The following is a 26,148-nucleotide window of genomic DNA, read 5'->3' as shown; positions in this document are numbered from 1 at the left end:
CTTCATTGCAGCTTTGTCTGACCTAGTAGAACACCATTCCAATTCACCCAAGAAGTGCTGGAACCCCACTCTGGAGCACACAGTATTGCTTATAAATGTGATTAAAATGGAAGATTGGCTGAACAGCAGTGTTTATTTAGATACCGAGAAATGCATTTGTGAAAATTGTAGCATTGTAACTCAACAGTTCTGCTCCGTTTGTATTCTTTGTCAGATCTTCTGAGTTAAATAATAAAGAATAAGTTACTGCTTTTTGCTTCTCCTAACCCTATAAAACCAACACCTTTGAGAGTATGTGAGCTGCATTCTGTTCCTTCTTGTGTGTGATAAATAAATGTTTTTAAGTTCTAGTTACTTTAAATAGAACTACACTGAAGTAATTACATGTATGTAACTTTGGATGAAAACCTTTTGAAATAGTGGATTTTGGGGGTTTGGAGCCTTTTGCGTTCATCCATTAAGAGTGTGCACACGCACGCGCCTTCTTACTTGAAACAAAAATTGAATCTGCCTCTGCTTGATATTGAGTCCTATTGCTGCCCTGAAATAATCGTATGTTGTAGTAGCACTTTTCTGTGGAATGCTTTCCAAAATGGCATCTACTATATATTTGAGAGAGTTTGTCTGTTCAGGAACTCCTCCTAAACAGTAAGAGTTAGGACCACCAAATTCCTTACACTGCTTCCTTTTATCATAACTTAAAGCAAGGTAAAGATTTGGTTGTGCCAGGAAAATGGGATGTGCTAGAATGGGATTGACAGAATCACTAAAAAGGGGTTGGTTGGGGGCACACCCTCCCGTGTCCCGGACTGCCCTGGGCCTGAGCCTCCCACTCAATGGATGTCCTTTAGACCAGGAGTGGGGAATCTAAGGCCTGGGGGCCAGACGTGGCCCCTGGCTTGCCTGGATCTGCCCCCTGAGACTCAGGGCTCCCTCCCCCAGTTTTGGGGAGCCTGCACCAGTACTCCATCACACCACAGAGCTAGAGTGCACAAAATTTACTATCCTGGGCCTCCCTAGGCTTTGGTGTACAAGGGGAATGTAGGGAGTAGTGTCTTTTTCTGTTGGGGTCCATGTCAGTGAGGGTTTGTGGATTTTTTTCTTCTCACTTGTGTGTGGCCCTTGACTGATTTTTCTGTGGGTCAGCAGCCCTCAACCCAAAAAAGGTTCCCCACTGTGCTTTAGTTTCCCCTCTCCCATTCCTACAGGGACATTGCTGTCTGTTCTCCTTTGTCAGGGAGTGAGAGGAAAGTGCTGCATTCCTCACTCTGGCTGCGTAGCACAGGGGGCGGATAGGCTGTGCACTTTGCTCTCCTTCCCTGACAAGAACAGGAAGGGGAAGAGCAAGCAGCCCTGTACGAATCTCAAGGGGTGGGGAAACTTTGTGTCCCTACTTGCCCACACACATACACACAATCCTCTGACCTGAGTCCCTCCTCACCCCCTCAACCCTGACCTCTGCATCCCCATCCTTCTGAGACCCTCCTTAAGTACTCAAGCAATGTCAGGTAAATGAGCTAGTACCAACCACTGGAGAAAAATATATTTGTTTTACATATGTGCTCTGTAAACGAGCAATGAAATTGTTAACAGAAGTTTTATCTGCGGAACACTAGATTTGAAGCTAAATTTTTCAAACTTGGTTGCTTAAAGTTGAGACCTAATAAAAGTTGCTTAACTTTAGAAATGCCAAAGGCTACTGTTCCTATTGAGTTCTACATTCAGATATATTTTTAAAATTTCTCTTGCCTTAAGTTTTTGTTGTGTTTTTGCAGCTGGCATACCTCGTTCAGTATTAAAAGACTGGCGCAAAGTGAAGAAGCTGAAGCAAACCGGAGAATCCTTTTTGCAGGATGACTCTTGCTCTGAAATAGGGTCCAATTTGCAGAAATGCAGAGAATGTAGACTGATTAGAAGTAAGAAAGGTGAAGAACCAACTCACTCACCAGTATTTTGTAGATTTTATTACTTTCGTCGGTAAGTTCAGTTTTTTTAAATGTTAATTTTTTGTTTTAAAAAAGCCTTTTTTATAATCATGTTTACATTTCTTAGTTCCTTTTGTGTACTGGCATTGAGGTAGACTGAAAGAGGTCAACGTAAAGCATTATACCAAGGACATCTGAACAATTAACCAGTCTTCCTGAGGCAGAAAAAGATATCGTAGTGTTTCTTCAGTCTAGCTTAGAGCAGAGAGAGAAATCATTAATGTGTCCTTAAATCAGTGGTAAAGAATTTTGAATTTGCAGATAAACCACTCAATTTTGGTAATACCTCAGAGTCTCCCTAGGCAAGGGTCAGAATGTGACCCCTTCTTCCTACAATTCCCTTTGGCCTACCAGTGCAGAAGAAGATTGCCCAGAATACACTGTAACATATTTTGTGCTAGTATGGAGGTAGAGTAAAACTGTGTTGACTTGTGCAAGTGCATACTAACAAATGTAGATGTATTCAGGAGGACTCTGAACACTCGATTGCTGTGACATTACCAAAATTAGTCTGTGTAAGCAAGACCTTAGTTATAAGACCATAAGGAAATTACTTCATTGTTGGACTTAAAATATATTTCTGTACTGAAAAGTACTGCTGTGTTCTCTGTAGATTGTTTTTTTTTTCTTTGTGAAAGAGAGTATTGGACATTAAGTGAAAGCATAGAACAGTTTTCTACCATTTTAAAATTGTCATAGCCCCCCATAGCCGCTCTCCCGGGGCCGGCGTCCCCCCCCCCCCCCCCCCCCCAGCTGCGTGCCCAGAGCACGGGCGGCCACTTCGCCATGCACCCGGGGCCGGAGCCCCCACCCCCGCATAGCTGTGCACCCGGGGCCGGCACTCCCCATGCGCCGCGCACCCGGAGTATCGCCGGCCACTTCACTGCACTCCCAGGACTGGCGCTCGCCATGCGTCCGAGGCCGGCTCTGGCACAGCGCATGCGCCACGTGTCCAGGGCCAGGCCAGCCCCGAGCACTTGGCGGGCACACACAAATGCCCCCGCGGGCGCCATGTTGGGGACCACTGTTCTACAGAAAACTTGTTTTGTCTAGTGGCTTTAAAGTTAATGCTAGCCTTTTTTTCATCTCTGGAGGTTTCTAGTTTAGATCATTTGAAAATATAAGTTTGATTTCATCCAAGTCACCTAGTCTACATCTTAAAATAACAATTAAGTTTCACACAATTGTCAGTCTCTGCTGTAGAGAAGAAACAAAAGAGGCATTGCAGATAAAAAATGAAGGGGTATTAACAAAACAGAAGAAGTAAGATTGGACAAAGCCAGTACTTTTAGTTCCTCTTTGGAACATCATATTAACTTAAAAAAATTAAGTGTTCAAAAAAAAAAAAAACCCCCCGAAAAGTATGGGAGGAGCAAAGAAAGGATATATATGCTTGCTATTGTGAAAATTGAACCTGATGAATCTGGTTTGTGTTCTTTTATAATAGCATTGCGTAATATATGCTGTCTGCAAATATGCATTTTGTTACTAATAACAGCTAACAAAGTTTAGAGTGCAAAGTATAGTGAGTTGCATAGTTAAACTATTTGTTTTAATTTTTAGATTGTCTTTTAGTAAGAATGGAGTGGTTAGGATTGATGGGTTCTCTTCTCCTGACCAATATGATGATGAAGCAATGAGTTTGTGGACACATGACAATTATGAAGATGACGAACTGGACCTAGAAACTTCTAAATACATTTTAGACATCATAGGTGATAAATTTTGTCAGCTAGTAACATCTGAGAAAACAGCGATGTCCTGGGTGAAGAAGGATGGTAAGGAAATCTTAATATTCCCTTTGTTATTTTGTAATTCTATCTGAAAGTGTGGCTCAGGTTTTAGGCTTCTCTAAAATAAAAATAATGGGGATTGCCTATCTCCTAGAACTGGGAAGGGACCTTGAAAGGTCATTGAGTCCAGTCCCCTGCCTTCTCAGCAGGACCAAGTACCATCCCTGATGAATTTTTGCCCCAAATGGTCTCCGCAAGGATTGAACTCTCAACCCTGGGTTTAGCAGGCCAATGCTCAAACCGCTAAGCTATCCCTCCCCCCCTTGATCATTCCGTATATTGCTAAATCTTTTCATTGCCACTACAGAGCATCATGTGGAAATACAAGAATGCGTTAAGAATGTCTGTCCGTGTGTGTGCCATACACCCTGTTTAAAAGAGAAGAATTATTTCTGCATTTTGCTACAGAAATTTTCTAGTTAGTATTTGTCATTCCTTTTGTCTTTTATCTTGCAAAAATATTAATTTTTAACAGAATTTTGCTACATTGTAGTCATAATTCAGTCAAGGCTGTCCATATTGAAGACTTGTTTATATAGGATTACTTTAGGATTTTTTTCTTTCTGTAATTGTTTCTGAGAGGAAAATTATATTGGTATTTTTAGATGAACATTCATTTTGTGCTACAGTTTACAGATGTTTGCCTTTAAATTTCGATACTTCTGCTTACTTTGTATTTCAGCCAAAATTGCCTGGAAGAGAGCTGTGAGAGGAGTCCGTGAGATGTGTGATGCTTGCGAAGCCACATTGTTTAACATTCATTGGGTTTGCCAAAAATGTGGGTTTGTGGTCTGCTTAGATTGTTATAAGGCAAAGGAAAGGAAAAGTTCTAGAGGTCAGTTATAATTTTATATGAACTAGACCATTTTCTGTGTTGTTTATTCAACCATGTTCTAGAATTGCCACTCCTTGAAGGTTCAGCATCTTTCTGTACCAATAAATACTACTATTTTTGCATAAAGCATAATTTTTTCCTCTTTCTCAAAAACAACCTTTCCAAAAAGCATCTGTCACAATTAGGAAGCTAACCGTGACCCTCTACCTTTTTTTTTTTTTTCTCTGAATACACTCTCTCCCCACCTCCCCTTTTTTTTTGTACTTACTTTTTTCAAAGTAGAATTTTGCAATCCTAGGACCTCCAGGGTACATCTACACTGCACACTTATTTCGAAATAAGCTATTCCAGAATAGTTATTCCTAAATAGCTTATTTTGAAATAGCATGTCAACATTGCAGAGAAGCCTCAAAATTAGTCTGAGGCAGGCTTCCCTAGTATAGACATGCTATTTCGATTTGGAGCCCCAGGAGGCACTGGAGAATGACCCTGGTGAGGGGCTCCTTTGAAATAGCAGCACTGGAGCATCTACACACACCTTATTTTGAAACAGCTATTTCGGGAAAGGCATTATTCCTTGTAGAATGAGATTTACAGCTTTTGGAATAAGCCATCCTTTATTTCAAAATTATTTTGAAATAATGGAATGGCTGTGTAGACACTTACATTGTTATTTCAAAATAACGCCAGTTATCACGAAATAACGGTACAGTGGAGATGCACACACAGTGCTCTACTCTGTGTATGCTGACCACTTGTTACCATGAAGGCCTGTCTTGATTTTAGCACCTGCTTGAATCCTCTGACCAGTGATTTAGACAAGGGGTGGGCAATAAAATTACAGTGTTTGGCCAAAGTTAGCCCCTGGCGGGCTGCCACTATTACGTTTACCTGTATGTCTGCAGGTACCAGCAATCACAGCTCCCATTGGCTGTAGATCACCATTTCTGACCAATGGGAGTGGTGAGAAGCAGTGTGTACGGGGACACAGCTTCCCACAGCTCCCATTGGATGGGAATGACGATCTGGCCAGTGGGAACTGTGATTGTCTATACCTGTGAAGGTGCAAGTAAATACAGCATTAGAGGCCCACCAGGAGCTAAACCTGGTGGACTGAATCCAGCCCATGGGCCAGTATTTGCCCACCACTAATTTAGACCTACAGCCTTTTTAAAAGAAAATAATTGTATATGGTACAATATGGTCCTGATTTTCCAAAATGCTATTATCTATCTTATTCAAATCCCTTCTTTATATCCCAGCTTGAATTATAGTGCAGAAAAAGCCACTCTGTGGCAGTTCAGAAAATGAGCAAGTAGAGCGGTGACAGCGAAGCTACAAAGGGCTACCTGCACTGTTGCGGGGCCAGGCATACCTGAGCCCAGCAGGCACAAAGTGCAGGTAAGACTGTGGTCCTGGTGCAGCACAGCAGAGTCCTGATCAAGGGTCTCTCCCTCACTAGGACTTCAGCCTCCCCCTGAGCCTTGTACCTGCAACAACTGAAACAGCAGCAGTGCAGGGTGCCCTCCGCAATCTGCTGTTATGGGAGTGAGTGGAGCCTCGACAACAGAGTTGCAGGCTTCTCTGCACTGCTTCTCCTGCCTTCTGTTACCATCCCTTCCCCAAGCTATTCTAGTAAATGGGAGTACACTGTAGTTGGAACAAAGCATTAGAAACAAAAGGATTTTAATACAGTGCACTCGTGTTTAGTTTCATCTCATCTAATAGAATGCTTTGCTACAAACTGGGGGCACGTCTAGACTACATGGCTCTGTCGACGGAGCCATGTAGATTTGTTTACTCGGCAAAGGGAAATGAAGTGACGATTTAAATAATGCTCCACAGTCGACATCAAAGGCATTTTTCGGCCTTCCCAGTAAACCTCATCCCACATAACGGGGAGGTCGACAAATGCCTTTGATGTCGACCATGGAACGTCCAGACTACAATGCTGTGCCACCAAACAACTGATCGGCACAGCGCGGCAGCCATTTTAACTTAAATGAAGCGGCAATTATTTAAATCTCCGCTTCATTTCCCTTTTCCTACAACCCTAATCTACATGTCTCTGTTGACGGAGCCATGTAGTCTAGACGTGCCCTAAGTTTAGGTTTTTCTGTTAAGTTACAAGAGAACACAACCGATTTATAGTCTCTTAATCCTTGCCTAACCTAAACTGAGGTTGATCTAACCTATGTTGCTCAAATTTGTAAAAAATTCACACTCCTGAGAGATGTGAGAAGGCCAAACTAAGCCCCAGTATAGATAGTGCTAGGTTGATTCATCAGCCTAACTTGCCTTTTGGATTGGGTGGATTTACTAAAGAAACAGAAGAACCACTGCAGTGTGTATGCTGCTGTAGCAGTGCCGCTGTAGCATTTCTAATGTAGATGTAACTTGAGAAAGTGAAGACCCTACTGTTATCCACCATGGTCACAACTGGTGTTTGGGCTAGAACTATTAAGGCAACTGCTTCTGGCTTTGTTTCTTAAATACTATTAAGAGGAAGCTGTTAGGTAACTATTGCAAAGGGATTCCACCTAGTGACAGATGCAGTTATTGATTTATTTTTGATAGAGTACACTTACATTTGTCACATCGATTTATTTTTACCTATTGGAAAATCATTTTAAAATAAATACAGTCAGTAAGTCTTCAATGGCAGTAAATACTGGAAAAACTTGCTTCTACTTAGTCTCTTGATGCAAGGTCTGAGGGCTTTCTTCTTCTGCCCTGGTAATAAGATACTTCCAAAATTCTTCATGAAAATTCATGTAATTTCTGGTACTAGTAAAAGGGATTCATTTGTAACGGTTGCAAATGAATCTGGTGTAGTAAAGTTTAGGTATCTCTGAAAACAGCTGTTTGATAAATAGTAGGTAGGTTGGTTTTGTTTCCTGATCTGTCTAAAGTAATATGCTGCCATTTTAAATGAAATTACTCCAAATATTAATGTATATTGCAGCAATTCATTGAGTAATGTCATATAATTGATTCATTTGATAGAACCATTGATTGACTGTTGCTCTGGTATTGCTTTTGATACTTTTTTATCTGTAGTATATTAATATTTTTCCAGTGCCATTTCAAGAATGTAGCTCCCAGGTTAAAAAGATCTTCAACACCTGAAATGTCCTCCCCCAAAAAAATTAAACAAGGGAAATTGGGGGAGTTGCTCCTCTTCATAATGAACTACTTGAGGTGTCTTTGGACACCAAAAGCTGATGCTTTTCACAGGATCCTGTTAGCTATCCAGTCCCCTGTATCATATTGTCAGACTTGGTTTGAGCATTTGTGAATTGTTAGAAACGCTCTGGAAGTTGTATAAATCATGTTCAAACAGCCTTTAACACAAACATTCTCAACAGCCAGGGTGTTCTTTTCAGTCTTGGTAGCAGTGAGGAGTTTTTCTCACTGGCTATCATATCTTCCTTTAATACAAGCTAAAATAGAAGTATTCTGGCTTCTTTAGTTTGATTTCTCATGATACATGGTGTGTTGCTTACATACTGTACCTATGCTTTGGAAATACCAAGAAATTTCAGCAACACATGCTTTTGTCCTAATGATATCACTTCATATTACATTATTTTTCCTGGAACTAGTGCTTGTTTTTACAGTTGCTGAATGTAGAAGGAGAATGATATGTTGGTTTTGGGCAGCCTTGCCACAAATGTCAGATTTTAATGTTCAGTAATTTAGTCAGGGATTTTTTTTTTTACTTCATTGCACGAACGCCCATCTTGTCATCATTTCTTAGGTCTTTCTTGAAACCATCAAGGATAGCTGCCAAGCATTGTGATGTTCCATGAAAATTACTTAACTAGCTCAGTTGCATTTTTGCAGATGACTTGCATGTAACCAGTTGACTGGGCAGCCCTAGCGAGTGAAGTCTTGTTTTGCCTCAGCAAGAGAACAAGCTTCCTATACACACTGCTCTCACAATATTTAATCAGTTGGCGGTTATGAAGGAGCGACTTCCTTTAAGAGGAACTGGTCATTCCGTTTCCATGGCCCATGCAGTTCTTGACCTCCCTTTAACTAAAATGAAAAGCATTAAATGAACATACTACAATAAAGCAAATATTAACACATCACCCAGAATCACTTCTAAGTACATTGTTTTGCAGTAAACATCATGTCAATGATTGTAGCTATTCCACACTGCTTTAAAAAGGGACTGGCTCTGCATGTGTGTATGTATTCAGATATAAAATGTTCCCTCTTATATAGGTCAGCAGCAGGGTTTGAACTCTCAACATAGTTCAGCCCTCTTCTGATTTAGTTACACTCTGTGATTGAAGCAGGCAGTTCTTCGAGTGCTCATATGCATTCCAGTTTAGATGTGTGAGCGCCACATGCACAGTTGCCAGGAAGGTTTTCCCTAGCTGGATACTGTAGGTCAGCAGGGGAGATTCCTAGAGTAGCACCATGAAAATGGAAAACCACTTTTGGGAGGAATGATGGATGGAGTCTCAACTGAACTTTATCTTTAAAGAAAACAGTATAAGGGGGGTCTGACATTAATGCTTTTAGTTCGAAAACTCATCTGGCCAAAGTAATGGCCACCAAAAATACAACTTTCATCAACCAACACAATAAAGAACAAGTAGCTAACGGTTCAAAAGGCCAGTAACTTTGACAAAACCAAGCTTAGATCCCATTGGGGCATCAGGTCCCTCGGATAAGTATACAATCTGCTCAACCCCTTAGGAATCAGCGCACCAAGCAGTCCACAAATGCTGAACAGCCCCCCAACCCTGGTAGAACGCTGATATTGCAGCCAGGAGTATCTTATGAAGGAAGTGGACAGCCCCTTTTGTTTCAACCCCACAAAGTACTCTAAAATAAAGGGCACCAAAGCCTGCTGGTGTTTCATCCTAAGCCCCACCTTAGCTCCTGGGACAGGTCCCTAAATTACCTGGATGTCAGGCATATCTTAGCTTTTTACCTTGAATGTAGTAAGCTGTTCAGGATGTCTTATCAATTGTTTGCTGCCATAGCCGAAAGGATGAAGGGGTGCCTGTTACTGCCCAGAGGATATCCTCTTGGATCATGGGCTGTATCTGTCAAATTAGCATAAGTGCCAGCCCCTCAATTGACGGCCCATTCAACCCGGGCGCAGGCCTTGTCAACGGCCTTTCTGACACATGTCCCAGTCCAAGACATTTGTCGAGTGGCCACGTAGTCCTCAGTACACACGTTTACGTCTCCGTATGCCATTCATCGTCACGCTAGGGAGGAAGGGCAGTGTTGCACATTACACAGTGATGATCTCCAACCCTCCGTTGAATAGTTGCTTGGGACTCACCTACTTTGGAATGTATGTGAGCAGTCACTCGAAGAAGAAAAGAGGGTTACCTTTGGTAACTGGTGTTCTTTGAGATGTGTTGCTCATGTCCATTCTAAAACCTTCCTGCTTCCCTTCTCTGAGTCACTTCCATCAAGAAGGAACTGAGGAGAGGGGTGGTTAGCAGGGTGCTATATACAGGCAGTCCCCGGATTACGTACAAGATAGGGACTGTAGGTTTGTTCTTAAGTTGAATCTGTATGTAAGTCGGAACTGGCGTCCAGATTCAGCCGCTGCTGAAACTGATCAGTTTCAACAGCGGCTGAATCTGGACGCCAGTTCTGACTTACATACAGATTCAACTTAAGAACCCCAGGCATCCCCAAGTCAGCTGCTGCTGAAACTGATCAGCGGCTGATTCCAGGAAGCCCGGGGCAGGGGCTTCCTGTAGTTAGCCACTGGTCAGTTTCAGCAGCGGCTTACTTGGGGACGCCTGGGGCAGAGCAGCTGGGGTGCTGCTGGGTTGGTCCAGTAGCGCCGCCGCTCCTCGGCGCTACTGGACAAACCCAGCAGCACCCAAGCTGCTCTGCCCCAGGCGTCCTGATTCAGCCACTGCTGAATCTGACCAGCAATGGCTGAAGCAGGACGCCTGGGCCAGAACAGCTGGGGTGCTGCCCGGTTGGTCCAGTAGTGCCCAGAGCGGCGCTACGGGACCAACTGGCAGCGCCCCAGCTGCTGTACCACAGGTGTCCGGAGCAAAGCCACGGAGCATGGGGGCAGCGGGACAGCCCAGACGCACCGTGGCTGTCCTGCTGCCCTCGGGCTCCGTGGCTTTGCTCTGCTTTGCTCCCCGTCCCCCTGGTCTGCAGACCAGGGGGACGGGGAGCAAAGCGGCGGAACACGCGGGCAGCGGACAGCCCAGACGCGTCTGGGCTGTCCGCTGCCCGTGTGCTCCGCAGCTTTGCTCTGCTTTGCCCCCCCGTCCCCCTGGTCTGCAGACCGGGGGGGGAGGGGGGAAGCAGAGCCAAGCTGCGGAGCACGCTGCCAGCTGACAGCCCAGACGCGTCTGGGCTGTCAGCTGACCGCGCGCTCCGCGGCTTGGCTCTGCTTTGCCCTCCCTCCCCCCCCCCCCCGTCCCCCTGGTCTGCAGACCAGGGGGACGGGGGGGGGGGAGGCAAAGCAGAGGCAAGCTGCGGAGCGCCCGGCCAGCTGACAGTCCAGACACGTCTGGACTGTCAGCTGGCCGGGCGCTCCGCGGCTTGGCTCTGCTTTCCCCCCCCCCCCCCCGGGGGGGGCGGGGGGGGGGAGCAAAGCAGAGCCAAGCCGCGGAGCGCTTGGGCAGCGGACAACCCTGTCCGCTGCCCACGTGTTCCACCGCTTTGCTTCCTCTCCCTGGTCTGCTGGAGACCAGGGAGAGGAACGGCCCCGTTCATAATTGCGGATCCGACATAAGTTGGATCTGCGTAACTCGGGGACTGCCTGTACCTAGCCATTCTGCACCATTTTAGGGGTCTCCCCTGTCAACCTACAGAATCCTTCTAGGGAAAATCTTCCCAGCAACTGCAGGTGGTGAGCACACACCTAAATTGGAATGTATATAAGCAATACCTCTCAAAGAATACCAGTTACCAAAGGTAACTGCCTTTTATCTTTTATGTGGAAGATCCTGTAAAGGGATACGTGACATACTGTTTGCCGGGGTTTATGTGACTATTTATGGGATGGTCCTGGAATGCTGGGTATCAGGTGTGACGGGATCAGGTGGAGAGCTAGATTGAAGACAGAAAGGCAGCTCTAAGAGGCAACAATAGCTCAGGCTAATTAGGAGCAGGAGAGACAGGGCTGCTGTAAATCAATCAGGGCCAGCTGATCTCACCTGAGGCTGCCACAGAGCCTTTTAAAAAGAAGCCTTCCCTGCTGGGCTGAGGAGAGAATGGGAGAGGAAGCTGGAATGAGTCAGAACAAATAAAGGGAGAACCAGAAAAACTGAGAGGGGAAAGGGCCATATTGCCCTTTGCAAGAGGGGAGTGAGGAGCTTCGTTGCGGGGGTTTGGGCTCCCTTTTCCCCGGCAGCCTGAGAGTCCAGCCGGTAGCTGGAAAGGACTGTTGATCCAGCCAAGGCTGACCGGGGGGGGCACTTGTCCCTACACCGTTGGTAGCCCAGGGATGAAAGCTCAAATCCTAGCAAGGGCAAGTGGTAGCAGTGCCGCAGTACTGAGACTGACAGTTTGAGGATTGAGTAGCGGTCTGGGACCCAGGAGTGGGATTATCCTACCACACAGGATCCCTGGGCTGTAATCTTGACTCTGGGAGAAGAGCATGGTCTGCGGCCCTCATAACCAAACATACATTTTATTTTAGTATTGTCCAAAATGTGCTTTGTTGGTATTTTATTTTTTTGAGAACACTGGACCTTTTCTAGCTTTGCAACTTCTTACTGAGTGATTGTTCTGTTCTGAAACAATGTCTATTACATGTGTATAAAATTATAGATTATGGAAATGCACAATTATGAAACTGTGATCACACTCCCAGCATACACAGCAAAATGAAAGTTATGATTTAGTTATATTTTTAACTTTCCTATCAGGCACTTGAGGCATAGTACTTGAGTACTGTACAATGATCAGGAATAGCCTCCAGTTCTATGAGATGCTTAGCAGAGCCCCCTCTCCTGAAGGGATGTTGTGACTTCACTGGGGCTCTATGTAGCTGTCCACCCATACAGAGCTCTTTGGGGAAGTAGGGTGCAGGCTAGAACTGATGCGCACATTTTGCTAGATATCTGTAGGGGAAGGCTTTCCCTAATTCTAGTTTCTATGCATTCCTCAAAAGGTCAGTTATAAAATGTACAGGTAATATACTAATGATAAAATTTATTGAGTAAATGTTTTGAGTCCTGGTGTATGATATTTGATTTTTATCTTTAGTATGATGCCTACATGATTGTTTTAAAATTGCAGTTTAAAATTTGCCCTATAAATTGATTTACAACATTCTTTCACTTGTAAGAATGTATACTGAATATTTCTAATATCCAGGATAAGAGAGGTATTTGGTGCATTATAAATGTTTTAATGTTTTGGTGCATTATAAATGTTTAAATGCACTGAACATGGCTCTTAGCCTGCATGACATACATTTCTATGGCTGAGCAGAATTGCAAATAGATTTGAAGATTGCATCTATTAAAGATAGGCAGCATGGTACATTAAATGGAATACTGTCCCATCTCTGGCCAAGAATAATGAAGCAGGCCAGTGTAAAGTCACTTCTCTGCCTTGCCTTCTGTTTCTTCTTCCACCCTTTGTCTTTGTCATAGTATGTATTTATACAGTGCCTTGCTAAAAGGGTCTCTGTGTTACTGCTACAGTAGAGAGGTTGACGATATAAGCTGTTCTCTACTCATTTTTCTAGACTATCTTAGGAATTGTTCAGTGAGAGAACTTTAATTGTTTAAATAGCAACTGCATGATAGATTTTTACTCATACAAAAATAAGAGCTCTAAATGTAATAAAATGAATAAGTATTGAAATTTAGGCAAGGATCTGTGTTGTGGATGTCTTTGCCTCTGTTTTTATTAAAACCGGATTCTTACTGTCTTTTCTGTGAAACTGTTACAAACAAAGAGGATACAATGTAGAACCTTTGAGAAGTATAAGTGTCAGAGGGTTCTAAACAATGGATTGAGAGTATCCGTGAATTACATTATTTAAGTAATAAAACCACACGTCAAATAAAGTAACTGCAAATGTTATATTACAGATAAAGAATTATATGCTTGGATGAAATGTGTAAAAGGACAGCCTCATGATCATAAGCATTTGATGCCAACTCAGATTATTCCAGGCTCTGGTAAGATCACATAAAAACAATTTATTCAGGATTTGTGTGGAAAAAACACATTAATTTTAAATAGAAGTTCTGGTAATTTTGTAGGTTATTTTCAAACCTATCTGCTGCACCGTATATCCTCAGCAAGTAAATGGAGTAAACTGAGTAGAGGGAGGTTCAGAGGAACATAGGGGACAGGATGGAGGTGAGAATTGGTGGATGTGTATGCAGGGAAATGTATGGGACAGGGATGTTAAAATGCATGTATTTATGTACATGTGAAACTGCTGAAAATTTCAGTGGTTCCATGTTTACATGCACGGACAACCACCGCCCCACCTCCCCCACACACACACACATTGCTGCATCTGTATCAGAGGCAGCAGCACGGGGGGGAGGAGGAGTGTAGGTGGGAGTTAGTGCATGTGGGAAGCTGGTTTTTAAGCAGACTCCCATGAGCACCGGCTACTAGCGAGCTGCCTACTCTTCCCCTCCCTCACTCTACTCCCTCTGATAGAGGCAGCTGCATGGGTGGGGGAGACAGGTGGCTGGCCAGGAGCTGGTGCTTGTGGAGGCAGTGGTATGGGCGGGGCTGCATGTAACTGTGAAGGTTAACAAATGAGCCCAGGTTCATCGGTTAATCATATACACTTTCACATCTCTAGTAGGGGATAGGGATAAAATAGGATTTACACTTTACGTGCTTTACACTGCTCCAGAGTGATCTAAAGCAGTCAGAGTATACTAGCAAATATAACCAGAAAAGTTAATTTTAAAAAAATGTGTGTTGATATTGTATGTCTTTGAGAAATATTATATGGTAACATTCTCTTTTGGATTCTTGTCTATTGCTCATGAGTGAAATTTATTAATAAACTTTTGTAAAAAAAAAATTCTCAGCTGTTGTGTTGCAGTCTGTGTTGGAAGTATGAATGAATAATTTAGGATAAGAAAAGAACTACAAGAATGTTTATCCCCAAAACAAGCACTGGAAACTCCCAAATTTCAGAGTTTAACTTAGAAGAAATGCAAATGTTTAGCTGTGGAAATAAATTGAGGGCACCAGAAGAACCCTAACTCTGCCCTTGAGAGAGGGATGTTAAAAATCTTATCTTGTTAAATAATTTAAATACAATTATTTTAAGAGGGATAACAAACACATAATAAATATTATTTTGTGGTTGTTGAGTGGTATTATTTCAGGGGAAAGTTAGGGCATTCAAACAAATGTCACAGATTTAGATTTCTAATGTTCAAACACACAAATGCCATGCCAAAACTGGGTTAAAAATATTTAAGTTGCCAAGTGATACACTCATCTCAGTAAATGTCAACATTAAGGGTACGTCTAAACTACGTGGCTCCGTCCACATAGATTAGTTTACTCGAAAAAGGGAAATGAAGCTGCGGTTTAAATAACCTCTTCATTGAAATCAAAATGACCACTGCACTGTGCCGATCAGCTATTTGTCGACACAGCACGGCAGTCTAGACGGGGATCTGCTGACCCCAGAACCCTTGGTCGGCAGATCCTGTAAGCTTCGTTTCACAAACAGCTGATTGGCACAGCGCGGTGGCCATTTTGATTTAAATGAAGCGGCGATTATTTAAATCACCGCTTCATTTCCCTTTGTCGTCCTGCCTAATCTACATGGCTCCGTCGATGGAGCCATGTAGTCTAGACACACCCTAAGACTGCTTATATACCTTCAGGCCTATCCCCTTATGCACATCCATTACAAATTAGTTTTTAAATATTAAATGTAAAATATTAAATGGTTACCTGGTAAGTGTTGGCTTACCATTAATCCTCCCTTGTTTACCCGTCTCCTTTTGGATGATGATCAGCTGGTAGAAGATCTTGGTTGGGGGCCCCGCACACTGGTCTCAAACAGGTTCTTTTTCAGCAGAGTCACTGTGTTGGGATGCTGGCAAGAGGTAACTATGGTAATTAGGAAAGGGCAGAGATCATATTTTTTCGTCAAAATGGTCTCCACACAGAACCCAGTGGGCATCCTGCAGAAAAATAGTTTGTGGTTATATAATTAAAGATTATCTTAAAGCTTGTATAGGAGGCAGCATAATTAAGAACAAGAGCAAAATGCAGGACTATGTAGCACTTTAAAGACTAACAAGATGGTTTATTAGATGATGAGCTTTCGTGGGCCAGACCCACTTTCTCAGATCAAAAAATCTGAGGAAGTAGGTCTGGCCCACGAAAGCTCATCATCTAATAAACCATCTTGTTAGTCTTTAAAGTGCTACATAGCCCTGCATTTTGCTTCAGCTACACCAGACTAACACAGCTACATTCCTATTACTAAGAACAAGAGGGCAGTCTTAACTTTGTTTCCTTATTTGTAAGTGCTTAAGAATCTTTTGAGCTTTTAGTATGGAATATAAATAGTTCAAATGCTTGCTCATGTTGATTCTAAGCAGGTATGCCTGCACTGCGTGCACAGTTGTTGAAAGATTTTCCCCTAGCAGTACTCCTTGGTCAGCTGTGGAGTCCCCTGGAATGGTGCTGTTATTGGGCTATATATAGTCCACTGCTGACTTTCTCCCATTCAGTTCCTTCTTACGTCAGTGATGATTGTTTCAACTTCTCTTGCCTCAGGAATGTGTTTTCCTAGCTCTTAGCTTTTATAGTGTAAATAGTTGTAAATAGTGATATTAATGTGAGCTTTTTCTAGTGAATTGTTTTCTTTTATTCAGTGAAGAGTAATCCCAGCCTTCCCTCCCAGGGGCTGGGGCATGCCTCCCTCCCAGGACTTCAAACCATGTGTTTCTTGTTCTCCTATGTCCATGGGAGATCCTCATGAACCTTGCCTCAAGTGCTTAGATGAAGCATGTCAAATGGACAGGTTCATGGTACATAGAATCAAAAAAAGAAAGCGAATTCAGGCAAAAACTCCTGATGGAGTCAGCTCTGCACACTCAGCCTGGACAGCCGAGACTGGCCCTGAAACTAGCCTCCTCAGTATGCAGTATGCCGTCCTCAGTACGAGATGACACAGCACATTACCACTGAAAGAATCAGCCTCCAAGACCCCCCAAGCACTGGCACTCTCTGGGATCAAGGGCTGCTGGAACAACTTATTGGCATTGCTCACATTCTCTGGTGCCACATTAGAGGAAGCAGCTGAAACGAGGAAGGTTGCCCGTGACCAAGGCCAATAAGGCCAAGGGAGTGCATCTTGTGTTGGGACACAAGGCAGTGGCTGGGGACCAACCAGTGCTGTTGACTGCAGCACCGCCAGAGTAGCTGTCGAGTCTAGTGCCTCTGGACTCCCCAACATGAGGTAGTCAAGTGGGGGATTTAGACATAATTCCTGAGACTTTTAAAGCTGCTCGGAACCTCATAGAAATGACAGCTCAGTGCTCTCCATTTCCAAAGATGACTACTAGGCAACATTCCGGACCCATCTCAGTGAGCACTTCAGTGCCATCAGGGGGCAAGCCCACCATGCTAGGCAGTGGTTCTCATTGTCTTGGCACTGACTGCCTCAGGACTGCCGCTCTTCCCAGGACTGTTCCCCTCAGCACCATTCATGTGCTGTCCAGAACAGCTCCCCTTTGGTCTTGAAGTTCAGACTTTAGACTTGATGTTTCAACAGGCTTGCACTGGGACCAGTTGCACCAACCATCAGTGATGTCTTGGCCCCAATAGCAGGCACTGACACAGTGGCTCTTCTGGATGTCCTGGGCATATCATCAGGCTTAGGGCCCCAATTCCCCCTCTGTGTCTGTGGTATCGGACAGGAGAGAAACACCATCTACATCTAAGACCAGGACACCTCCAACCCTTCTCAGCACTGAGACCAGTGTGCAGCCTGGTATGGCAGTCAGGGCACACACACAGCACCTCCATGAGCGCACAGTCTGGCAACTCAACCAGCACCTATCAGGGTGGTATCGAGGGGACGTCAATAACCCCATCATTGCCCCTGGACGGAGGGCCTGGGACGGATTGAGACATCATCTTCCTTCTCTCCCGATGATGCAGTGACAGGCTCATCTACTTCCTTACCACCCATGGAGGGGTCCCATCACAACCTGCTCAGGAGGGTGGCTCAGAATTTAGGCCTGTGGGCAGAAGAGATAGTTGAAGATCTCAATCCTATGGTGGACATTCCTACTCCAGAGGGCTCTTCTAGGGTATGTTTGCTGGTTATTTGGACTATTTCTAGCATGACAAAGTCTCTGTGGCAGACCTCTGCCTCCATTCCTCCCACCACAAGAGGTGTGGAGAGGACATTTTTCGTTTCCTTTAGGGGTACAAGCATTTTTATGCATACCCACAATTCAGGACACTGGTTGTGGATGCAGCAAATGCGAGAGAAAGACAGGGATCTACATTAAAATTGAAAAAGATGAAAAAAACCTGGCCCTTTTTGGCATAAAGGTCTGTTCAACCAAGGGAAGGCTTCAGTTGAAAATATCTGTTGAAAATATATCAGGAGAAGATGTCAGTGATCATGGTAGCTCCAGCGTGGCCCAGGCAGCACTGGTTCTCCACTTTGATAGACTTGTCAGCACACACCCCCTTTCCTTTATCCCTTATTCCAGATTGGCTCTCTCACAACCACAGTCGCCTTCTGCATCTCAATCTGGGGTCACTCCATCTCACAGCCTGGATGCTCCATAGCTAATTCCGCCTGCGATGGCATGCTCAGCAGCAGTAAAAGGCGTTCTCCTAGGCAGTAGAAAGCCTTCCACACATACAACTTGTATCACCAAATGGAAGAGGCTTTCACTCTGGTTACTTCAAAAGGGTATTCAGCCAGCAGAGGTCTCTCTTCCTGTTCTAGGCTATCTCCTTCATTTCGAACATCCAGGGCTGACAGTAGCTTTGATGAGAGTACATTTGGTGGCTATCTCAGCCTTCCAACCTGGCTCAGCAGACCACTCTCTGTTTACTGATTCAGTGGTGAGCCATTTCCTGAAGGGCTTGGACAGACTTGATCCCTATAAAAAGCAGTCTGTCCCTCAGTGGGACCTCTTTAATCGGACTGCCCTTTGAGCCTCTAGCAATATAGAATTACAGGGTTGGAAGAGACCTCAGGAGCTCATCAAACCCAACACCCTGCTTAAAAGCAGGACCACCCCCAACTAAATCGTCCTACCCACAACTTTGTCAAGCCTGAATGTAAAACCTCTAGGGATGGAGATTTCACCACCTCCCTATGTAACCCATTCCAGTGCTTCACCACCCTCCTAGTGACTTAGTTTTTCCTGATATCCAACCTAGACCTCTCCCACTGCAACTTGAGACCATTGCTCCTTGTTCTGCCATCCATCACTACTGTGAACAGCCTCTCTCCATCCTTTATATACAGCGCCATAATGGCACTACTCCAGGGGGCTCCACAGCTGAGCAATGGGTACTGCTAGGGGAAAAACCTTCCAAAGACTGCGCACATGGTGTGCACACATCTGCTTGGAATGGACATAAGCAACCCATGTCAGAAAACAACAGTTGCAAAAGGTAGGGTTTTTATTTTTTATAACATCATCTTTTATAAAAATGATCAAAAATAGCTTTACACTATTCATGAGAGAACTGTTAATGTTTATCTTTATTCCTGCTTTATCTTACAGTTCTGACAGATCTTCTAGATGTAATGCACAGTCTAAAAGAGAAATTTGAGATTAAATCCTATTGTCAGTGTACCAGCAAACAGAGCATGCAAACTGGCAAATTCCCTGCAATGAATGGTGTGTCTCAGGTGAGTCTGTGTTGAAGTTTGGTGTTCAAACATTTTGATATTTGTGGATTTTTTGTTATGTTAAAGTACTATCCATTTTTTCATGAATTTTGTATCATTCTCTTCCATTTAATATATTGGCAAATTGCTGTATTTACTACTTTTTTGCCCATATTAAAACAAAGTACTATATTTTAAAATAAAATTGTTCTTCTCTGTAGGTTTTACAGAATGTCCTTAATCACAGTAATAAAATTTCTCTGTGTATGCCTGAGTCTCAGCAGCTGACTACCCCTCAAAAGTCTGAGACAAATGGCAATGCAAGTCCAGGGAGTGATGTAAGTGCAGACAGCAAGTTAACTCCACCAGAATCTCAGTCACCACTGCATTGGTTAGCGGATCTAGCAGAGCAAAAAGCCAGAGAGGAAAAGAAAGGTAAATATTAGACATGCTAATGCTAAGTGGTACTATTGGATGTTCCAGCAATCTCTGTTGAATTCGCTAAAAAAAATCCACTTTGGGTTTGATTTATGTTATAAATAATTAAAATGTCATAATTCCTAATTTTAAAAAACTCCTTGCCAACTTCTAGGGGCATCAGAGCTGGCTATCAATTATTTGTTGAATGTAACAGAAAAGCCACGAATGGAACACATGTGTAACATGCTAGTGTTTCCCAGCCTTTTAGCTCCAACATCTCTCATTGATGACAGGTGCACACTCAGCTACATGTCTGAGATGTTGAGGAAAGCCTTTTCATGGTACACTGTTTGACTGAATTTTGAAGGATCTAATTCATCCTCTGGTGTGTTTTAAGGTGAATAAAGCACTAGTGCTGCAGTATATAACCACCACTTCAAAATGCAGGATGTCAGTGTTGTTCGAATTTCTGCATTGTGACACCGTCATGTAAATATCAAAACTCTCCTTTATTTTAGAAAATAAAGAATGTTCTCCTGGAAAGCATACTAAAGAAGAGAAAGACCAAGACAGTTCAGAGTCTCTAAATTATAAAACATCTCCTCCTGTGTCCCAGACCAATGAACAGGGCTCAACCTTACGAGACCTACTGACTACAACAGCTGGCAAACTCCGTCTGGGCTCTACAGATGCTGGCATTGCTTTTGCTCCAGTTTACTCTACAGGAACAACAGTGAGTGTATTGCCAAAACTCATGGGGTTTTGAAAATTCACAGAACTTGCTTTGGTACATTTTAATTAGAACAGCGTAATGACACACTTGCTTTGAATGCTAATTTATAACTAAATATCTAAATAAACATCATGAAAGCTTCCCTGAAGGGTAATGTGCATGTTTAATGATGACTGATCAAATTATTTGCAATGTAACGTTGGTTTAGATAAAACATTGACTTAGTAATTTAAAGAGAGTTGAATATAGTCATTATCATTTTAACAGCAGTTCTCTGATTCTAGATGATTATTTCAGTAAACTTTTCTGAGGGTGCAATATATCAATATGTAGTTTATTTATATTTAATATTTCTGATATTCTTTTGATGGTAGATCTGAAATTTCCTATTAAACTATTTTTGTGTTTCCAAAAGGGTGGCAAAGGTGGAAGGACTATGCCAAATCTTCTTGATGACATAATTGCTTCAGTTGTAGAAAACAAGATTCCACCAAATAGAGCGTCAAAGATAAGCATAAAATCTGAACTGAAGGATGGGCCAAAAGATGGTCAGAAGTTTATTCTGAATGATTGCAGCAATGTCTACAGCGGTATTCCACATTCATGGATCTGCGATAAGCATATTTTGTGGCTCAGAGATAATAAAAATGGCAGCAACTGGAAGCTCTTCAAAGAGTGCTGGAAACAAGGAAAGGTAGGTATCAAAGTGCAGCTTACTGTGAAAAGTGACTCTAGTTACAGAATTCCATGCTTCTGTGTTTTGAGTGTTTCAGATCCATTCTGCTTAGTTTACAGGTGATGTTATAGTAATTGAAACTTTGGACTGTATTACATCAGTTGTATTAAGAGTAAAATGCAGTAAAATCTGATCAGTCAGTAATCATCATTATTTCACAATCAGCAGTTCTTTCTCCCTCTGTCATCAACACAAAGTCCCCCTAATTTAATAGCATGACCGTTAGAACTTAGCTTTCCAAGATTGGTTAGGATTTTCAGGGGGGAGGGTATGTATATATTTTAGAAATAAAACTTCTGTCTGTCTGTTCATCTGTTTGTGCAAGAACTCCTCCTAAACGGTAACAGCTAGGGCCACCAGATTTCATCGAGTCCAGTCCTCTGCCCTCACAGCAGGACCAGGCACTGTCTAAATCAGTGGTTCCCAAACTTTTCGGCATCACACCCCCTTTTTGATTTTTGAGAAACTCTCATGTTTCCCCCTCCTCCTACAAAGAGCAGCAAAACTTGGAGAAAAAAAAAAGGACGGGAGGCTGGGTCACCTCATGCCCCCCCTGGAATTTCTTCACATACCCCAGTTTGGGAACCCATGGTCTTGATCATCCCTGATGGATATCTATCCAACCTGCTCTTAAATATCTCCAGAGATGGCGAATTCCCCAACCTGCCTTGGAAATTCATTCCAGTGTTTAACCACCCTGACAGGAAGTTTTTCCTACTGTCCAACCTAAACCTCCCTCGCTGCAATTTAAGCCCATTGCTTCTTGTCCTATCATCAGAGAACAAGGAAAACAATTTTTCTCCCTCCTTGTAACATCCTTTTAGATACTTGAAAATTGCTCTCATGGTCCCCTCTGTCTTCCCTTTTCTAAACTAAACAAGCCCAGTTCTTTCAGTCTTCCCTCATAGCTCATGTTTTCTAGACCTTAATCATTCTTGTTGCTCTTCTCTGGACCTTCTCCAATTTTTCCACATCTTTTCTGAAATGTGTTGCTCAGAACTGATGGTCTCAAGTTGTGGTGGGGGAGGTCCAGGTTGGATAATAGGAAAAATTATTTCACTAGGAGGGTGGTGAAGCACTGGAATGGGTTACCTAGGGAAGTAGTTGAGTCTCCATCCCTAGAGGTGTTTAAGTTTCGGCTTGACAAAGCCCTGGCCGGGTTGATTTAGTTGGAATTGGTCCTGCCTAGAGCAGGGGGCTGGACTTGATGACCTTCTGAGGTCTCTTCCAGTTCTATGATTCTATGAACTGGACATAGCACCCCAGCTGAGGCCTAAATTTGACAGGCAGCCTCCTCTTACCCTAACTTAAAGCAAAATCAGGGTTTGGTTGTACCAGGAACACAGGAAGTGGTGGGAATGGGTCTGTTTTTCACAACATGGAAAAGGAGGAGCGGGGACGTGATCCTCCTTGCTGGAGGAAGCAAATGGGGACTGGATACTGCAGAGTAAGTGCTGGTGACAGATGCACCAGTAGGAGACTGACGGGCTGGGGATGGAGCTCTGCATGTTACCAGCCAGGCCACCTTCTATGGGTAAGGTTCCCTACCCCCATCCCCCTGCAGCTACAGGGCCAGGGCCTTACCTTCCCCTCCCACAAACACACCCTGCTACAGGGCCTATGGATTACCTCCCCTCCTCCTGTGGGGGCTGACACCTTCCCCATCCCCCTCCACTCCACACAGGTGCATGGAGATTCCCCGTCCCCTCTCCGCTTTGAGACTCTTATGGGGCCTAGCAGTTTCCCTCTCCCTACCCCTCCACCCAGAGCATGGGGGTTCCCTTGGCTTCTGTTCCTCCCTGCCTCCTCGTGAGGCCTGGGGATTTCCCCACCTCCCACTGCTCAGCTCCTCATGAGTCTAGGGATGCCCTCCTTTCTATCCCCCCCCCCCCGCCCACACCACTCTTCTTGGGGCCTGGGGATTCCTTCCTCTGCTCTGCGCACAGTTCCTCACCTGGCCAGGTCATGCCACCCCCCCCCACCCCACCCTGCATGGCTGCATTGGTGCCAGGGGATTCCCCCCCCCCCCCCCCGTAGGGCTCCTCACAGGGCCTTAGGAATGCCTTCGTACCCCTCCCCCAAACTGCTGCTCTTGAGGCCTGGGGATTCCCACCACCATTAGGGTTGCCAGGTGTTCGGTAGTTGCCGAATGTGTCGTAGGGTTGCTAGGTGTATGGTATTTTCACCTCCTGTCTGGTTTAAAAAAAAAAAATCAGAAAATACTGGACACTTGGCTACCCTATGACACATTCAGCAACGGGGCCCAGCCCCTGGACTCTCTGCTTACCTGTTCCGCAGGGAAGCTGCGTTCTGGCTTGATCAAGAAAACAAAATGGCCACCAGCAAAAAGCCAAAAGACCAAGGAGAAGCAATGCCTTCCCTGAGTCTCAGTGCTCAACCTCTCCCCTGTTCCTATCCCTATGACTCTGCACTGTCTTCCCCTCCCCCCACCAGAATTTTTTCCGCAATGGCTTTTTTGTGGGGGAGGTGTTCGGTATTTTTGGTTAAACCATCTGGCAACCCTAACCACCACCCTCCCTCTGCCTCTGCCGTTTCGAGCATGGGGATTCCCGCACTGAGTAAATCTGCGAGTAATAAGTAAATGTAACATTTAAGGATACAAAGACAGCTGGAAGAAGTCTGAATAAACATCTTTTGTTCACTCTTGGTAAATATAAATATATAATGTGGTAAAAATAGAGTTTAAAATAAAAATTCAAAGATTTTAAGATAAATCCGTAGATTATTTGGATCCAGTGAGGCAGACTGGTGAAATGATGTCGCATAACTGGAGAGATTCTAGATTTCTTTCCCTATATTTACACAACTGTAGAGAAATATGATTTTAAAATGGTCCAAAGTTGGTTTTAATTTATTAAGTATTATTCCATTTATTTTATTCTAATTAAAGAAAATCAGATTTTATTTAGCAGTAGGTGATATCACTGGTGTGGAAGAGAAACTATATACTCTTCTTCCAGATGTGTTGCTCATGTCCCTTCCATGTATGTGTGTGCGTGCAACGTACATGTGTCGTCGGAAAGTTTTTCCCTTAGCAGTACCTGTTAGGCCAGCAGGGAAGCCCCCCGGAGTGGCGCTGCTATGTTGGCTCATATATACCTGTGCTGGCCCTCTGTTGGTTGGTCCGCCCTCAGTGGAGCTCACCTCTCTAACTCCTGTAAGATCTGCAGGGGCTTCAAGCCACGGACCAAGTGTGTGAGAGAGTACCGCTTGAAGATTCTTCTCATGGAGGCCTCTCTTTGTCGGACTCAGCACCAGCGACACAGAGTGCTCTGGCTTCAGTGCATGAGGCACCCAGCCATTCGCATGCCTCTCCAGTTGCAGTCTCCTGTGCCTCAGAAGAAGTGGAGAATTAGCTGGGGCAGGTTTCCATTGAGGCATGTGTTGAAAGTGCACCTTCAGTTGGGGCATGCAGGATCAGTGCCTAGGGCTTTTGTGTTGAGTCAGCACCAGCCCATCCATGCCGTGATCTGAGCCCAGAGGAGGACCTCCTGGAGGTTGAACCCTTGACACTAGACACGTATGAGGCTGCTAAAGACCCCACTGACCTGACTTAGTGCCTTGCTTCTGCCTCCGGTACCACAAGGGACCAGGACTTGAGGCTGCACCATACCAATACCCCAGCACTGGGGTCTTTGGCACAAACCACAAGGGGACACCATCGGGTTCCACCAGCACTGGTCCTGGCTCCAGTCATGGGTCCAGCACTGTATTTGGTGTTGGCTTATTCTGCACACCCTGCTACGGCATATACAATCCTGGCACTGGGCCCCATAATGCCACCTCCTCCACCTCAGCACTGTGGGGAGCCTGAATCTATGGCCAAGCACACACCGAGATGTTGGTTTCCCTACATGGGCCTGTTTGCAATCCACCAGAACAGAAAATGCCCCTTTTCTGCTCCTTCTTGGGGCTCAGCTGCAGGTCTCTGGGGGATGCCCTCCTTACCCTCCCTCCTCCCCCCGGCCCTTTCCCTGATACACAAAGTGATCCTAAGGGCCCAGGAGTTTGGGGCCTTCCTCATCCTTATAGTATCAACGTGGCTGAGGCAGCACTGGTTCACATCACTCCTCAGCCTCCCCCTCAAGAGGCCGATAGCCCTTCCTCTGTTTCTGGGTGTGATAATGCAGGCTCCACCATCCAATCCTGCAGTCCCTGTACCTCATGGCTTGGAAGCTCCATGGTAGACTGCTTTTGAGCTTCAGTGTTCAGAGCGGATGCAGGAGGTCTAGTAGGGAATAGGAAGCCTTCTACTAGAGCCACATATCTGGCCAAATGGAAGCAATTTTTTATCTGGCTACTCAGCGGGGAATTTCTCCCACGGACGCCCCAGTCCTGTCGGTCCTGGACTCAACCTCAAGATCCAGGGGCTGTACTCATCTTCCACCAGGGTCCACCCTAGTGGCTATCTCTACTTTTCACTCATGCTCCCAGGTTACGATGTTTTGCGCAGTCCTTGTGGTCCAGTGGTTTCTGAGGGGTCTGTACAGGCTTTACCCACATGTTCAGCAACTCGTCCCTCCATGGGACTTTAACTTAGTCTTGACCAAGCTTGGTGCCCCCACCTTTGAACCTATGGCGAATGTTTGTCCTGGAAGGTGTCATTCCTGGTGGCCAGATGGGTGTCAGAGCTCAGCACTCAGACTCCTTTACATGATCTTTTTCTAGGATAAAGTCAGGTCCCCCTTCAAACCGGCTTTTCTGCCCAACGTAGTGTCTCAATTTCATGTTTCCCAGGACGTTTTCCTTCCCAAGCCTCATGTCTCTGGTAGAGAACAGGCCTTACATATGC

At 44.5% G+C, this 26,148-nt stretch overlaps 1 protein-coding gene across 7 annotated transcripts in view; it reads left to right on the top strand.

The window, feature by feature from the left end:
• JMJD1C (jumonji domain containing 1C) overlaps positions 1-26,148 on the top strand; it is a 389,891-nt gene that overhangs the window by 336,982 nt on the left and 26,761 nt on the right. For all 7 annotated transcript variants that reach the window (XM_075934893.2, XM_075934894.2, XM_075934898.2 and 4 more), the window contains 8 exons: positions 1,776-1,977; positions 3,549-3,763; positions 4,461-4,613; positions 13,670-13,759; positions 19,340-19,467; positions 19,668-19,881; positions 20,385-20,599; positions 21,015-21,293. In XM_075934893.2, coding sequence (XP_075791008.2) covers positions 1,776-1,977; positions 3,549-3,763; positions 4,461-4,613; positions 13,670-13,759; positions 19,340-19,467; positions 19,668-19,881; positions 20,385-20,599; positions 21,015-21,293 — 1,496 coding nt within the window. The remainder of the gene's footprint in view (positions 1-1,775; positions 1,978-3,548; positions 3,764-4,460; positions 4,614-13,669; positions 13,760-19,339; positions 19,468-19,667; positions 19,882-20,384; positions 20,600-21,014; positions 21,294-26,148) is intronic.

The sequence above is a fragment of the Pelodiscus sinensis genome, chromosome 8, assembly GCF_052426305.1.
Source record: "Pelodiscus sinensis isolate ZL-2025 chromosome 8, ASM5242630v1, whole genome shotgun sequence".
NCBI classification, from domain to species: domain Eukaryota; kingdom Metazoa; phylum Chordata; order Testudines; family Trionychidae; genus Pelodiscus; species Pelodiscus sinensis.
This window is presented reverse-complemented; position numbering and strand designations above follow the sequence as displayed.